The 16659-nt window shown below is 41.5% G+C and overlaps 1 protein-coding gene across 3 annotated transcripts in view; it reads left to right on the forward strand.

Moving 5' to 3' along the window:
• Positions 1 to 2069: 2069 nt before the first annotated feature.
• LOC132310395 (probable LRR receptor-like serine/threonine-protein kinase RFK1) overlaps positions 2070 to 16659 on the forward strand; it is a 39372-nt gene continuing 24782 nt past the window's right edge. The window contains exons 1-8 of one of the 3 annotated variants that reach the window (XM_059808579.1): positions 2199 to 2269; positions 3485 to 3667; positions 14907 to 15078; positions 15576 to 15647; positions 15776 to 15844; positions 15933 to 16004; positions 16343 to 16414; positions 16524 to 16595. In XM_059808579.1, the coding sequence (XP_059664562.1) occupies positions 14936 to 15078; positions 15576 to 15647; positions 15776 to 15844; positions 15933 to 16004; positions 16343 to 16414; positions 16524 to 16595 (500 nt within the window). In that variant the 5' untranslated portion in view covers positions 2199 to 2269; positions 3485 to 3667; positions 14907 to 14935. Of the gene's footprint in view, positions 2270 to 3484; positions 3668 to 14906; positions 15079 to 15575; positions 15648 to 15775; positions 15845 to 15932; positions 16005 to 16342; positions 16415 to 16523; positions 16596 to 16659 lie in introns of all 3 variants that reach the window. The other 2 variants (XR_009482604.1, XM_059808574.1) reach the window with 2 other exon arrangements.

Raw genomic sequence — 16659 nt, forward strand, 5'->3', positions numbered from 1 at the left:
GTCGTCACTATATTGCATGGTCTTCTCATTCTCATGAGCTGAATTGGAAAGAAAAAGATGTGTGACTCATCCACAACCGTGGTAGATGTTATGATGATTTTATTATTGTAGAATCTGAGTTGCGTAACTAAATCTATCTTCAATTCATTTGAATTTTAAAACCATGATTAACGTAATATAAATTTATTAATCTCTATAACAAGAATAATCAACTTAATAATAAATTGATAATATATAACTCATAAAAAAGTCAATTTAGGGAGAGAATTTTTTTAAAGTCCAGCACCACTACCGACCAAGATTCTAAATGTCAGCGATTGAACGCTAAATGAGCTAAATAATAATATATTACTTGTTGAATGTTACAAGAGCAGTTAATTGTTTATATTGTTTTTTTAACATTAATTGTTTATATTGTGGTGTACCTGTTTCAGTTTGATTTGATTTGATTTAAGAAATAAATTACAATCATCTTGATCCTAACAATTTAAAAAAAAAATAGAAATCGAATTGGTGCAACCATTTAAATCAAATCAATCGGAACCATATAAAAATTGTTTTGATCGGTTTAAATTATTATTATTATTATTATTATTATTATTATTATTTTGATAATTTTAATCATATTAATGACTTGGGAAAAAAAAATGAATTTGTAATATGTCACACAATAAAACACAAATCATTGACCATTTTTAACAATATAAACATTTGGTAAAAAGTAGTGTGAGAATAAAATTCATTCCTAATAGAGAATGGAATTAAAATCTTTTCTTCTATGTTTCATTAAGAAAACCATGAATGAAGAAAACTTAGTCTCAAAATATTAAGGGTTAAAATTATAAAACCCTTGCTACTTTTAAAATTTGATAATAAAAACTTTAATTGTTTTATAAAATTCTTATATTTTTAAAAAGTGATCACAATGCTCCAATTCGTATTATTTAATATTAAATTAAAAATTAAAAATTATTTTGTAAGATTATAAAAATACCTTTTAATCTTCTAATTCACACTCTCTTTGAAAATTCTCACCCCTCTCACTTTCAAAAATAATTTTTGTAATTTTAAAAAATAATTTTTAATTTTTAATTTATTATTAAATTGTAAAGTTAAATTTTTTTTTATTTTATAGCCCGGTTAATGAGTCAAAAGTGTATGGACTTTCTGAACCAAATTGAGTTTTTATAATCAAAATTTGAAAATAGTGAAAGTTTTATAATTTTAAATTAAAAATTAATTAATTAGTTGCAATAATTTAAGTTACATAAAATAGAAATGGGAACAAAACGGGAACGGAGCGCGAAAGGCACAAAATTAAGTCGCAAATAATAGTGATGGGAATGAACACACCTGCGAAAGATGAAAGTAAAAGTGCATTCGTGTGAGCATATTCCTTGAAAAGTTAGTGGAGTAATCTTAGTCGGAAAGCTCCAAACACAAAAGGGTACATTGTGAATCGCCTCAGTTGTGTAGAGAGAACCCTAGAACAAGATGGACCGATTCTTTACATTGTGTTATGTGGATTTCTTGTTTTTGGGCTGTTGTTCTCCATTCTACAGTGAATAGTGGGCCGACCATAATTTGGGAACACTTTGGAACATGATTTTTTGGTTCCGGAAATTGTTCCAAAAACTGAAATTGTTTTAGCACTGTTGGACACAATATAGCCCATACCAAACAAGTTGGTGTCCTCAATAGTGTCCATTTGCACTACAAAAAAGGGCATAGAACAAGATAGAGCATGCCCCAAAGAGGCCTTGAGGGATCCAGAAAAAGTTAGGTGGAGTGACCTTACCGTACAAATATCAGGTACCACCCTTCTTCACCAACCTACCTGTGATTTCTTCGGCTGCCCGACTCTTGGAATAAAAGACCTAAAAGCCCTTTTAGGACCCTCCAAAAGCTCCCAAACACTACCTAGAAAAGTCCTTAGTTCCCTAATCACCCTTCAGTTTTCAAACATGACTGTTGGCACGTGAGACTTGGTCAATGTGTTTGATCACACACTTACTACAGCTTCTGCTTTAAACATTTTACAGTGGGCTCATAGTTTTCTCTCTCTATCAGCTTCTTACATCGTCAGCTCATCTTCACGAAAAACCAGAACCAACTACGAACAGATTGGTTTCATTCTAACCTTTTTACATATATATTTTCATCGCAATCTTGGTCATGCCCTCCGGAAACGCCGTCGTTTTCTGCGCTCTTGCATTGAGTTGCTTCGCTTCATTGATTTCTGCTCAGCCAAAGTTGCCTCAAGACGAAGGTACATCAATTTGTCTATTTCTATTACTCTATATGATGATGCGTGATGTTTGGATGCCAAGAAAGTGTGGGAGAAGTGGTATATTGGATCTGTCATTATCTGTTTCTACTTCCCCGAGCCTTTCACGTTCTGTTTGGGTAAGTTGAGTTAGGTTATCGTGGAAAACCGAAACAATAAGGCTCAAAGGCATCTTTCTCCGATTTTCTCCATAACCAAACACAAGATTGAGGTTGGGGTTTCAGTTTTATTATTATTATTTTTAATTCCAAACACAGGTTGGATAACACATAACCAAACTGTGAGAGGCACGAGTTTATGATGTTTAATTATTTATAATTATGAAATCTAAGTTAAAGTTTAAGTTGCTCTCGTCAATTACTGATTTTTCTTCAATTTGCTGTGAGGCCTCGCCTGTTTATTGCCTTGGAACCACTCGATTCTAATTAAAGCTTGTGGAGTTTTGGATGGGTTAAGTGCATCTGGGTCACCAATTGTAATGCTTGGTTATGAGTAATTTTGTTATCAAGTTTGGTTTTTGTATCGTCAACTCTGCCAATTAGTTCCTCCTTTTATTTATTTATTTATTTATTATTATTATTTTTTATCCTTTTACAGAATTTTATCTGTTAATTGCTCTATTGACTAAGATGTTAAAACCAGGTTTCCGATGCTCACATTTTTTCTATACACTCACAAAGTCTAGATTTCAAAACTTCAAGCACTAACCTGTAATCTAGTGGCTGCAGTTGTTGCACATTTATATCTCAATTTGAATTGCAATTTGCATATTTAATATGTTCATGATAACCATTTTTTCGTGTTCTATCTCCTATGCGTCTAAGATGGTGTTTTTTATTATATATTTTTATATTTTCTTCTTAGCTTTTCATTGAAATCGGACACTAGATACATTTTTATTCTTGTACAAGTCTATGAGGATTTCTTGTTTTTTCTGCTGATCAAAAAACTTTACATTGGAATTTAGTAATATAATTAGTGAATGCATCTCATACTGTAGATACAAGTGAATGTACACAAAATTCGAATATGGTTTTTGATTGGTACAAAATAATTGAAACCTATGTTTATTAGTGTTTGCATGCTCCAAAATAAATTAGAGAGAAAGTCAATTATTGTATGATACACTTGCACCTTCATTCTCTGCACTTACTGCAAATGTATTCTTCTATACAACTGATTCGTGTCTGTGTAAAGGATGTCGTAAATATGTTCCGAATTGAGCATCCAAGTTAAGATTCTTTCCAGTAACTGGATTGGACCAGCAATACTTCTGGGTCCTGCTGCAGAGGCCGGGTTCTACTTGATTTTGTTGACCATCATGTAGCAGATGAGGACTCCAGGCTGATTGAGGATCATTACGGTCATAACTTTGTTTAGGTTGGGCTTTGCCAAATTTCAATCAGGCCACTAATATTGTGTATTTTATAACTGAATTGGTTGATTTCATTTGTCCTAGAACCAGCCACCTAGTTTTATAAGATTATTTTGGGTTGGCTGTCCATATTCTGCATGGCAGATCATTCTACTATTTGCAACAAATAATGTCACTTCATAATTATTATTAACATAAAAAAGTTCAAATGAATATTTCGTATGATGTGCTCGAGTACATGCTTATATTAGGCCACTCTAGAACGATTGATACTTATAGAAATATAAGTACATCTCATTCTTGATTGATAGATAAACGCATTATAGTGATGGAAGTAGTTCTTAGGTTCCATAAAGTTTTCAATGGACTTCAAGTTGTAGAAGCTAAAGCACTTTCAGTTCAACTGCATGTGATAATACAGTTTTTTGATTTGTGGAGTGGCAAGATATGGAAAAGATAGGTAGAAAAGATCAGTGAAAGTTGCTTAAGATGGTTTGATTCAGTTGAGTGCATTGGTATTTCGCAAATCATCTACTTTTAATAAATATAAGTCCTGAATTATTTGTGAACTTCCATTTGCATTTTAAATAATGTTAAGTGCAGCTCATCCCTCCTTCCTTTCTCATTACTCTTGATATGCCTTTGAAGATGCAAGGAATTCATTTCCATTTTTTCTCTCTGGAATTCTTACACTTCAACAGAATCATCCCCATCTCTATCCATTACTTCCCATATTTATAGGTACTTACAAACACTAATGGATTGCTAGATCTGGGCTCGTTCCTCTGTGGGTTTTGGTCATCTTTAATGGGCTATTCGCGTTCGGCCCATATGGCAGTATTTCACTATGGGCTGGACCCAGCTGCTCGGACCGGATGCCATGTTCGCGGGTCATATCCGGCCCATGTCACTTCTGGCTTCCTCAACTGCCCCCATAATTACTCCCTATTTAATTAGGGGGTAATTATCAAAGGCGTCTCATCATGACGTTGACGGCTCGAGAAACTCTTATGAGGAAATGGGTGGTCGGATCCGGAATCAATGTTCCGGGATTCGATAAACTTCTCGCCTCCCTGACGCTTCGGCCCTCGGGTCCACTTCGCCTTTATAAGGCTCTAGAATGCCACTTCATGCCTTTTTACCGTCTCCATCTCTCTCCATCATCAGTCAAATCTCTCGCTCATCTTTTTAGAACAGTGCTAAATTTCCTCCGGTGAAATTCTTCAAGAGTCATTCTTCCAGCGATCTTGCAGTGCTCTTTGCTGCTTTCTACCCCAGAGGTTAGTCTTGTTCCTTTTTACTTTCGGTAGACTTCTTTTTACTCTTTTAGATCCTTCATTCGCTTTCACCATGGTTGTAGATCTGGATGTTCTTCGTATGAGACTTAGACTTCCTGACGACATCCAAGTTAGGGTTTGCCCTAGAGATGTTAATATTATGACCGGTGCCGGCCTTCTTCCCGGCGAGGTTTTATTTACTAACCTTCAACTAAATGTCGTTAGGTTCCCTCTGCATCCCTTTTTTAACTATGTTTTCAATAGACTGGGGATATCCCCTCTGCAGGTAAACCCAAATTTCCTTAGAATCATATCCGTTATGTTACTACTGATTCGTGACAGAGGTCTGGATCTTGACCTCATAGATCTTCTTCTTTGCTATAAGGTCAGTAAGATCCGAGCTGAAGAGCCATTCTACCACCTCTACCCGATCGACAAGATGTCCATTTGTAAGGATACAATCAAATCTGAAAAGAGTTGGAGGGATAACATTGTGGGTATTAGTGGGGCCTGGTCTTCGCCGGCTGCAGAGGGTTACCCAATCCCGAGCGCCTTTGGCGTCTGTTCTGTCTCCTCGTATAAGAAATTCAAATCTCATAAAAACGATTGTCCCTGCGAAACATGTGTTCCTCGCTTTTGTACTTTCTTATGTCGCTCCTTAGGCATACTTTGTGATGACTTGAGCTACAGTGTTTGCAGGGATAGGAGTAATTACTTGAAGCAATACGTTCTGAACGATATTCTTTCTTGCTCAGATCTCCTCACTTCAGACAATCTTCTATCGCTCTCATCCCTCGGCTATACAATGAGCAGGCTTCAGATTCCTTCTTTTGGTAGGAGGAAAAATCCTCCTCCAGCCACTACTGCTGCTGGAGCAACCTCCTCTCCGGCATCAGCCTCTTCTTCAGCCACCATCTCTGACACTATCTCGAGTGTGGTGGCTATTGATCCTGCTACCAACCCGAGCACATCTCCTCAGATCACTACTACCCCTGCTGCTGCTGGGGGTGTTCGGGACAAAGAGCGAGGCAAAAGACCTCATCCTGACGGTGGAGTCAGCCTCGAGGAGGAATCTCTTACAAGGAGGACCCGAGTTTCTGGGCCGAGCGCTCTCTTGCATCGCCCAGTCAGAGCTCCTGCCCCCTCCGGGCCTGTTGCAGCTGCTGCCTATGCTTCTGCTTCAGCTTCTGCCTCTGCTTCTACTCCTGTTTTACCACCATGGGCTCCTCGATACACCCGAACGGATGGGACGTTCGTGAAGCCGAACGAGACCATGTTCAAGGATGGCCAGACCGCCATGGCGTACTATAGGAGCATGTGGACTCCAAAAGACCTTGAGGCAGCGAAGGGTCTGTCACAAAAGGATGTGTTCAGCCGCTTTCCCCAATCTGCCATGGAGGTGACTTTTATTTTTTAACTCATGAATCTTCTCATAATATTTGCTCTTGCCTTCATCCGACCAGGCGATCGATTTAACCAGTATTCATGCATATCTATGCAGACTTTGTTCGGTATGATGGCTATGCAGAAACAGGTGGAAATGGGGAACGCCAGGGCCCGTAAATTCTCTGATAGCCTGAATGTGGCTAATAAGGAAAACGATATTCTTGCCAACAAAAACACCGAGATATTGGCTCGGCTTGAAAAAGCTGAAAAAGAGAGAGATGCTCTGAAGAAGGAAACCGACTCTCTTCAGGATGAAAAAGATGCCCTTCAGCTTGAGAAGAGTGTCTGGCAGACTGAGCGTGATTCAGTCAGAAATGAAAAGGCAGAGCTCCAGCGCCTTCTGGCTGACGAGCAGTCTGCTCGGATGGCGTTTGAGAAAAGAGCTCTGGACGAGCGCAACGCTCTGATCGACATCATTAGCAGAGTGAATGGTGGCATGTTGGCTCTTCATGCTCGGTTTTCAAGAGTTGGAGCTCTTAGATATGCTCAGGGATTCAGAGATGGTTTTTCCGACCGAGTTCTGGCTGAGGGACAGACCAGTTCAACTCCGGATGAAATTGATAAAGATCTGGGGATCGACCCTCTGGGGGTCTATGTTGACCCAGAATCCACCGCAGCCGAGCACCTATTTGATGAGTGTCAGGAGATTGCTTCCTCCAGGATCACTACATCTCCTTCTACCGTTCAGCCTCTAATCGCTCTTCCTTCGTCAACTATGGTATCTCCCATAGTCACTGCTGATGTTGGGCCCCAGCTGAACGACTCTGTTATTCATCTCGATTCCCCACCTCGTGAGGGTGAGATGGCTAATGGGAACGAGGAGGCGAGTCAGCACAACCAGGAAGCTGACGGTACTGAGGCAGCTAGCTAGGGCTCTTCAGATCCCTCAATTTCATACTTTTTTTGTAGTTATATGATTTGAATGCTTCACTTTTTGTAACTTCAAAGCTTATTATGAATGAGACGATAAGACTTTTTGTACTATGCTTTGTTCAAACCCACTTTCAATACTTTTTCATATTGATTTTGCCGTGTGAGTGAGTGCCTGGCGCTCGGCCTGAATGCCACACGCCACTTGGCTTTTTTATTTTTAGCAAGTGTTTGGCGTTCGGCTCATGGTGCCGGCTGCCACTTATCTTGTATAAATGCCTGGCGCTTGGCTAGAATGCCACTTGCCACTTGGCTTTTTTATTTTTAGCAAGTGTTTGGCGTTCGGCTCATGGTGCCAACTGCCACTTATCTTGCATAAGTGCCTGGCGCTCGGCTAGAATGCCACTTGCCACTTGGCTTTTTTATTTTTAGCAAGTGTTTGGCGTTCAGCTCATGGTGCCAGCTGCCACTTATCTTGCATAAGTGCCTGGCGCTCGACTAGAATGCCACTTGCCACTTGGCTTTTTTATTTTTAGCAAATGTTTGGCGTTCGGCTCATGGTGTCAACTGCCACTTATCTTGCATAAGTGCCTGGCGCTCGGCTAGAATGCCACTTGCCACTTGGCTTTTTTATTTTTAGCAAGTGTTTGGCGTTCGGCTCATGGTGCCAGCTGCCACTTATCTTGCTTAAGTGCCTGACGCTCGGCTAGAATGCCACTTGCCACTTGGCTTTTTTATTTTTAGTAAGTGTTTGGCGTTCGGCTCATGGTGCCAGCTGCCACTTATCTTGCTTAAGTGCCTGGCGCTCGGCTAGAATGCCGCTTGCCACTTGGCTTTTTTATTTTTAGCAAGTGTTTGGCGTTCGGCTCATGGTGCCAGCTGCCACTTATCTTGCATAAGTGCCTAGCGCTCGGCTAGAATGCCACTTGCCACTTTGCTTTTTTATTTTTTCATCCATTTTTTTTAACATCTTGAAAAGGAAAGCTATTTTTATAAATCTCAGGAATTTGCACGTTCATACGTACTTGATTGAAAACAAACAACATCCGATAAAACTGAAACTTAGCTTTTATTGATAGTACCTCTTCAGAGACGTAGCATTCCAGGGCTTGTTGACCAACCTTCCTGCCATGGTTTCTAATGTATATGCCCCCTTCCCTATGACTTCTGCAATTCTGTATGGGCCTTCCCAGGGTGGCATCATTTTTTTGACTATTCCCACCTTTCTTTTCAGAACCAGATCGCCAGGGGCAAAATCTCTGTATTTCACTCTTTTGTTGTGACTATTCGCCAATACTTGCTGGTATGATGCAAGCCTTATTGCTGCAGCGTCCCTCTTTTCGTCTATCATATCGAGGTTCAATCTTAACATTCTGTCGTTCTGACTTTGACTCCATGTTAAGCTTCTGATAGTTGGGACCAAGTGCTCAACCGGTATAACCGCCTCGGTACCATACGCCATTGCAAACGGGCTCTCCCCAGTCGGCCGCCTTGGGGTGGTTCTGTAAGCCCATAGGACGTTCGGGAGTTCATCCAACCACTTCCCTTTATGGTCCTCCAGCTTCTTCTTAATGCAGGAGAAAATTGTTCTGTTTGTAATTTTTGCTTATCCATTGGCCTGGGGATGACTTACTGCAGCCAACTTTTGATTAATTCCATACTCCTCCAGCAGCTCTCTTACTTGCTTGCTGTCGAGGTTCGTGCCATTATCCATGACTATTGACCTTGGAACGCCGAAACGGCAGATAATATGGCTCCAAATAAATCGTCTCACATGAGTTTGAGTCACGCTCGGATATGGTTCTGCTTCCACCCACTTAGTAAAGTAATCCGTGGCCAGTAGCACATACTTGTTCTAAGCTCTCGCAGTTGGTAGAGGACCGACAACATCCATCCCCCATTGCGTGAAAGGCCATGGTGAGGCCATTACGTGCAATTCCTCAGGTGATTGGTGGATCAATGGTCCATACCGTTGGCATTTATCGCACCTTCGAGAGAACTCCTCCGCATCTCTTGACATGTTCGGCCAGAAATACCCTTGTGTCATTGCTTTGTGCGTTAACGATCTTCCCCCAGAATGATTTCCACATATGCCTTCATGAATAGCTCGCAACACCTGCCGAGCCTCTGTGGGGGTGACACACTTCAGGTATGGGCCAGAGTAGGATCTTCTGTACAGCTGGTTATGTACTATGGCGTACTTTGCAGCATTCTTTTTGATTTTCCTAGCTTCATCTCTTTGCATAGGCAGAACGCCATCTCGAATATAAGTGATGATGGGGTCAATCCAACTCGGTTCATACGGTATGACATTGACTTGCCAAGGTTCAGAGTCTAAAGGTTCTTTAAAAATAGATGGCTGGGTCAATATTCCTACTGGAATCACCCTCGCCAATGTCTCGCCAGAGCTCGAAGCACTACATGCTAACCGATCTGCATCTGCGTTATGTTCTCTCGGTAACTGTATGAATTCGATCTTTGCAAAGTCCTTGGCTTTATGCAGAACGGCAGAACGATATGCCTCCATCGTGTCATCCTTGGTCGCGTACTCACCATTTACCTGCCGAACAATTAACCGCGAGTCACTATAAACAGTCAAACTTCTGACCTGTAGCTCTCTAGCCAACTTTAACCCATTCAGCAATGCCTCGTATTCCGCTTCATTATTGGTGGCTCGGAACTCAAGTCTGAGTGCTTGACTCAAAGAAGTACCCTCTGGGGTTTGCAGTTTAACCCCAATTCCTGCCCCCATCTGATTAGAGGAGCCATCCACATAAAGTTTCCAAGAGCCGCATCTAAGGTCTTCTTCCATATCCTCAGAGTCACATTCTAGCAGGAAATCGGCTACCGCTTGTCCTTTGACAGCCGTTCTCGGCTCATACGTTATGTCAAATGAGCTTAACTCTATGGCCCATTTTGTCATTCTGCCCGAGAGTTCTGGCTTGTGCATAAGCACTCTGATTGGAAAAGTTGTTAGGACAGCTATAGGGTGGGATTCGAAATAATGCCTCAACTTTCTTTTTGCGTTTACGAGTGAGAGTATCACCCGTTCGGCCTTCGAGTACCTTCGTTCTGCCTCGGTCATTGTCTTACTGACATAAAACACCGGGTGTTGCACCCTTTCCTTGCAACGAATCAGAACGGCACTTGTCGCAACACTAGATACTCCGAGATATAGATATAATTTCTCTTCTGGATCCGGGGCTGACAGGACTGGTGGATTCTGCATATATTCCTTCAAATGGGTTAATACTTGTCGTTGTTCATCCCCCCAGACCTGTCTTCCATGACTCCGAATCGTGTCAAAGAACGGCTTGCAGCGGTCTGACAATTTAGAAATGAATCGACTTAATGCAGCTATTCGTCCTGTGAGGGCTTGCACTTCTTTGATCGTCTTTGGCTCGGCATTCTTAATCAAAGCCTCTGCTTGAGCAGGGCTAGCTTCAATGCCTCTGCGATTGACCACGTGTCCCAAAAATTGACCGGAACTCACACCGAACGAGCACTTGGTTGGATTGAGCCTCATCCCGTATCGCCTCAGCACATCAAGTACATCTTGCAGATGTTTCAGATGATCATCCTTCTTCCTACTCTTTACCACCATATCATCAATATAGGCTTCCACAATCTTTCCTATTTGATCCTTGAAAATTTTGCTAACAAGCCTTTGATAAGTTGCTCCCGCGTTTTTCAGTCCGAAAGGCATAACTTTGTAACAGTATGTCCCTCGCTCGGTAACAAAAGAAGTTTTTTCTTCATCTGCCGGGTCCATAGGGATCTGATTATAACCTGAATAAGCGTCCAGAAAGGTTAAACGCTCATACCCGGTGGTGGCATCCACCATTTGATCAATCTTAGGCAGCGGGAAGCTATCCTTCGGACAGGCTTTGTTCAAATTGGTGAAATCAATGCATACTCGCCATTTCCCATTCTTCTTCTGCACGACAACGACGTTGGACAACCAATCAGGATAGTGCACTTCTCTGATGAATCCCGCATCGAGCAGCCTATCAACCTCCTCGGCTATGATCTGGTTACGTTCTGGAGCAAACCTTCGTTGCTTCTGCTTTACTGGTTTGAAATTGGGATTGATATTCAAGGAATGACAGGATACGGAGGGATTAATTCCAGGCATGTCTAGGCGACTCCATGCAAATACATCGGCATTGTGAGACAAGAAGTCAATTAGCTCCTGCTGCTCTTCCCTGGTCAGTCTTGCTCCTACTCTGGTAGTTTGCTCTGGCTTGGACTGATTGATCTGCACATCCAGAAGGGGCTCTTCAGTCAAGTCAACTGGCTCCTCCACCCTATTCTGCTTGGGTGGAGGTTCCTGTAATTGCTATCTTGGGCTCGCCGAACGGATGGGCGCCTTCCCTTTCCCAGCATATTTTAATGTGACGGAATAACACTCTTTGGCTGCAACCTGATCCCCATGAATGTCTATCACCTTATTTCCATCGGGTCCGAGGCACCTCATGACCTGATGCAGAGTTGAGGGCACACCTTGGACTCTGTGAATCCATCCTCTTCCCATCAGGAGATTGTACGAGGGGTGAATCTCCACAACCACAAAAGTTTCCATAAGAGCTCGTTCTGCAGCTTGAACTTCTACTTCCACTATACCGATGGGCTCCACCCTCTTACCATCAAATCCTAACAGGGGATTTCCAGTGGGCTTGAGCCTCTCTGGCTTAATCTCGAGCCGATCAAATGTGTCCCTTGGCATGACATTCGCACTACTTCCGGGATCGATCAGAACTCTGCGCACCAGGCAGTTCGCCACTGTCAAGCTGACTACCAACGGATCTTCATGGGGGATTTGAACACGCAGCAGGTCTGTCCTGTCGAACTTTATCTGTATCGATGTGATCTGTTGGTGCAGAGTATTCGCACTGCTGGCCCTTTTCTTCATCTGCGCCTGCCGTAGGCGCGTTCGGAGTAGCTCATCTGAGTCTTCGCTAGGCTCGGGTCGACCGTGAATAGCATTGATTATACGAACTGGCTGTGAATTGTGGGAGCTTTGCTTCTGACTTCTTTTTACTTGTTCCATCGGTCGGTTCTGCTCTATCGCCGAGCCTTGGACATAACTCGCGAACTCCCCTCTAGCTATCAACATCTCCACTTGCCTTCTCAAATTCCTGCATTCGTTAGTCTGATGACCGAAATCGGAATGGAAAGCACAATGTTTAGTCTGATCCCTCTGTTCGAGGGGTTGCCTAATTGGCAGTGGTGGATAAAACTTATCTTTGTTCTCCTGATATAGCCTCGCCAGAGTGACCTTCAACTGAGTGATTAGCTCTTCCTCCCTGCACCTCTTTTCTGCCTTCCAGGAGGTCTGACGTTGCGGCTGAGCTTGCTTTTGCCTGATCTTTGCCTTGGACTTTTCCTCGGTCGACACGACCGACGCTGTCCGAGCATTGGCTGCCTCCTCTTCTTCCAGGCGCACAAAGCCATCGGCCCTTTCATTGAGTTCATCCATAGTCGTCGGCGTGTTCACTACCAGACTGGTATGGAACGGAGTGCCACGTGTCATGGCCAACTTGAAGGCTTGAACCGCTATAGAAGGGTGGCACTCAATCACCATACTCTTAGCGAGGTTAAACCTGGTGAGAAAAGCCTGGAGACGTTCATCTTTGTGCTGTTTCACTGTAAATAGGCTCGAGATGTCCTTCGGCGGACGCTTGTTCCCATAGTACTGGCTTATGAACCGATCGCACAGGTTTCGGAAGCTATCAATCGAGCCCCTAGGCAAGTTCTTGAACCAGCTAAGCACCGGTCTGGCTAGACTTGTAGGGAAACATTTGCACATTAAAGAGTCGTTCTCCGTATTCAGAGCCATCTTCAACTGGATATGGTATACATGATCGATCGGATCAGTTGTTCCGTCAAACAGAATAAAGACTGGCATGGCAAACTTCCTTGGATGCGGAGCATTCAGGATCTCATCAGTAAATGGTGAATCAACTGTCCGAGCCGCGGATCGGAGTGCTTCATTCTCTCTCTGGAGCCCAGCGGTAGCTCTATGAGGTCAAAGATCCAGACCTCTGTCACGAATCAGTAGTAACATAACGGATATGATTCTAAGGAAATTTGGGTTTACCTGCAGAGGGGATATCCCCAGTCTATTGAAAACATAGTTAAAAAAGGGATGCAGAGGGAACCTAACGACATTTAGTTGAAGGTTAGTAAATAAAACCTTGCCGGGAAGAAGGCCGGCACCGGTCATAATATTAACATCTCTAGGGCAAACCCTAACTTGGATGTCGTCAGGAAGTCTAAGTCTCATACGAAGAACATCCAGATCTACAACCATGGTGAAAGCGAATGAAGGATCTAAAAGAGTAAAAAGAAGTCTACCGAAAGTAAAAAGGAACAAGACTAACCTCTGGGGTAGAAAGCAGCAAAGAGCACTGCAAGATCGCTGGAAGAATGACTCTTGAAGAATTTCACCGGAGGAAATTTAGCACTGTTCTAAAAAGATGAGCGAGAGATTTGACTGATGATGGAGAGAGATGGAGACGGTAAAAAGGCATGAAGTGGCATTCTAGAGCCTTATAAAGGCGAAGTGGACCCGAGGGCCGAAGCGTCAGGGAGGCGAGAAGTTTATCGAATCCCGGAACATTGATTCCGGATCCGACCGCCCATTTCCCCATAAGAGTTTCTCGAGCCGTCAACGTCATGATGAGACGCCTTTGATAATTACCCCCTAATTAAATAGGGAGTAATTATGGGGGCAGTTGAGGAAGCCAGAAGTGACATGGGCCGGATATGACCCGCGAACATGGCATCCGGTCCGAGCAGCTGGGTCCAGCCCATAGTGAAATGCTGCCATATGGGCCGAACGCGAATAGCCCATTAAAGATGACCAAAACCCACAGAGGAACGGGCCCAGATCTAGCAATCCATTAGTGTTTGTAAGTACCTATAAATATGGGAAGTAAAGGATAGAGATGGGGATGATTCTGTTGAAGTGTAAGAATTCCAGAGAGAAAAAATGGAAATGAATTCCTTGCATCTTCAGCCTTGTTTCTCCCACGCCCCAATCTCATAGTGCATTTTAGTTCCAATCTATACCTGAAATCATTGATGTATTATGTTGTTTCCAGTAACTTTTTGAAGGAAATGGATGTGGAGAAATTTTTACTTCATTTTTCCATAAATGTTAACTTCCAATTGTCCTGGTGTTGAGTTATACTATAGCCCCTGTTCAACATGCTGTATCTATTATTGTTCACTCAAGTTCTTGTTTTTGCGAAAAGTTCTAATCACATGTTAAAATCAATGCATTTAAAAAATATTAGGACTAGTCTATTGGAGTGGTGGACTGTGAAGTTAGCTACCTACATCCTAAGATTGGAAATGCTAAGTAAGGTAACATGAAGCTGTTTATATCTATTGAAGGAGCTGCTCAGAACTAGCCAGCTTATATCGAGTCTAACCAGCTTGAGGACTATAATGAAGGATTTTTTATCCAATTGGACGAGTTTGAAAGATGGTTAAAATTTGAAAATCTATGAAATTTTGCTATTTTTTCCTTGCATCTAATAATATCCTTGAAACATAATTTTCCTCTCCATTGAGTTATTTAAGTTCACATCATACAACATAGATTCATTATTTGATGCCAATTTCTTTCATGTGTGTCATTTAGTGTATGTGCTTCAGCAAATTCTCACTACAATGGGTGCAACATATTTGAAGTTCAACGCTGATTCTTGCCAACTTGAAATGGTGGCTGGGACACAGGCACCTAGTGGTTCTGAACGCAATGTTGAATGTGATTGCCAGTATGAGAACAACACCGTTTGTCACGTCGTAAGCATGTATAGATTCTTCATCTTATTACTGAATATGTTGCTTTAACTTTTCTATGCAATCATGGTACATATGATTCTGTAACTCCTGTATCTCCTGACGTGTTTTTAGATATTTTGAACACCATCCAAACCACTTTAAATTAAGAAATGAAGTGGTAAAATATAATGCAATTGGAAGGTAACAGTCGTAGTTAAAATCGAGAACCTGGATAAACGTAGTTACTTTCTCTCTCCACCCTACTCCTCACCTTTTTCTGTCTTTGTATGACTCCCTCTTTCTTTTTTATTCTTCTTACTCTGTCATTTCTTTTTTCTGTTTATCACATCCCAGAAGTTAAGACAAGCTCTATGTTCCAAGAGAAACCTCTAAAACAACCTTAAAGGTTATTGTTACTGCAAAAATAAATAAAGAATATTTAAAGGGAAGATTTCTATAACATATAAGCATAGGTTCTATAATTGTTTTTGGCCTAACAATTGAACAAAAATTATCATGTTTGCAGTGCGCTTAAGAAATATAGTCTTCCTGGTGTGCTTCCACCTGAACTGGTGAATCTTCCTTATATCCAAAAAATGTAAGAGCCTTCGCAAGTGCCAGTTGTCATGTTAGAATTTGAACTGCAGCAGTTTCTTATATGGTACCCTAGTTACGAAATAAAATTCTAGTATACTGATTCTTGTTCCATCTTTATCTCATTTGTAGTGATTTTGCTTATAATTACCTTAATGGTACCATACCACGTGAGTGGGCTTCATTACAATTGAATTCAATGTAAGCTTTATGTTTTTCCTCTTTGTGAAGAAGTCAGTATTCATAAGTTTCTCATTTCGTAAATTCGGTCATGCAATTGTTGATGTAGCTCTGTTCTCGCCAACCGCTTATCAGGGGAAATCCCAAAAGAGTTGGGAAATTTTACCAATCTCACATACCTGTAAGTCATCAGCTTTGGTTTATCCAATTTCTTTTTGGACTGTCATGGTGATAGAAGTCTATGAACTGAGTAGATCTTTTATCTCATTTGTGTTCTTGTTTCTTTTGAAACTGAAATAGTCGGGTGTCTTCCTTTTTTTTAATAGGTAAGACACACTCGGTCCCAGTTGGGACTTGAATCCTCAACCTCCTTTTTGGGAGGGGGAGGAGATACCACTCAAGCTAATGTTTCGTAGAACATGTTATCTTTCCTCCATGCATTCAGTGTATTGTAAAATAATTTGAATATTGTATTCCTATTCTGCTCTTTTAGTAATATTGAAGGAGATTTTTAATCAGGAGCCTTGAAGCAAATCAATTTTCTGGGACTGTTCCTCCTGAGCTTGGAAAATTACTTAACTTGGAAACTTTGTAAGTCATCTCGCTTTTTTCTTCTTCTTATGGTTTAATCCCTGAATTAAGTTTGTGAGAAATGGAAAACATTTAACTTTTGGTTTTGCAACATAATATTTGAATGAAGGATGTTGTCCTCCAATCACTTGACGGGAAAGCTACCAGTGGAATTTTCTGGGCTAAGAAATTTAACCGATTTGTAAGCTTCTGTAACATTTTCTTTGATTTCTTACAGTAATTTCAATAGTGTCAGTTCAGCACCA

This window comes from Cornus florida, unplaced genomic scaffold (assembly GCF_030987335.1).
Source record: "Cornus florida cultivar Cherokee Brave unplaced genomic scaffold, ASM3098733v1 CherokeeBrave_3.0.0_Hap2_Chr01, whole genome shotgun sequence".
NCBI lineage: Eukaryota > Viridiplantae > Streptophyta > Magnoliopsida > Cornales > Cornaceae > Cornus > Cornus florida.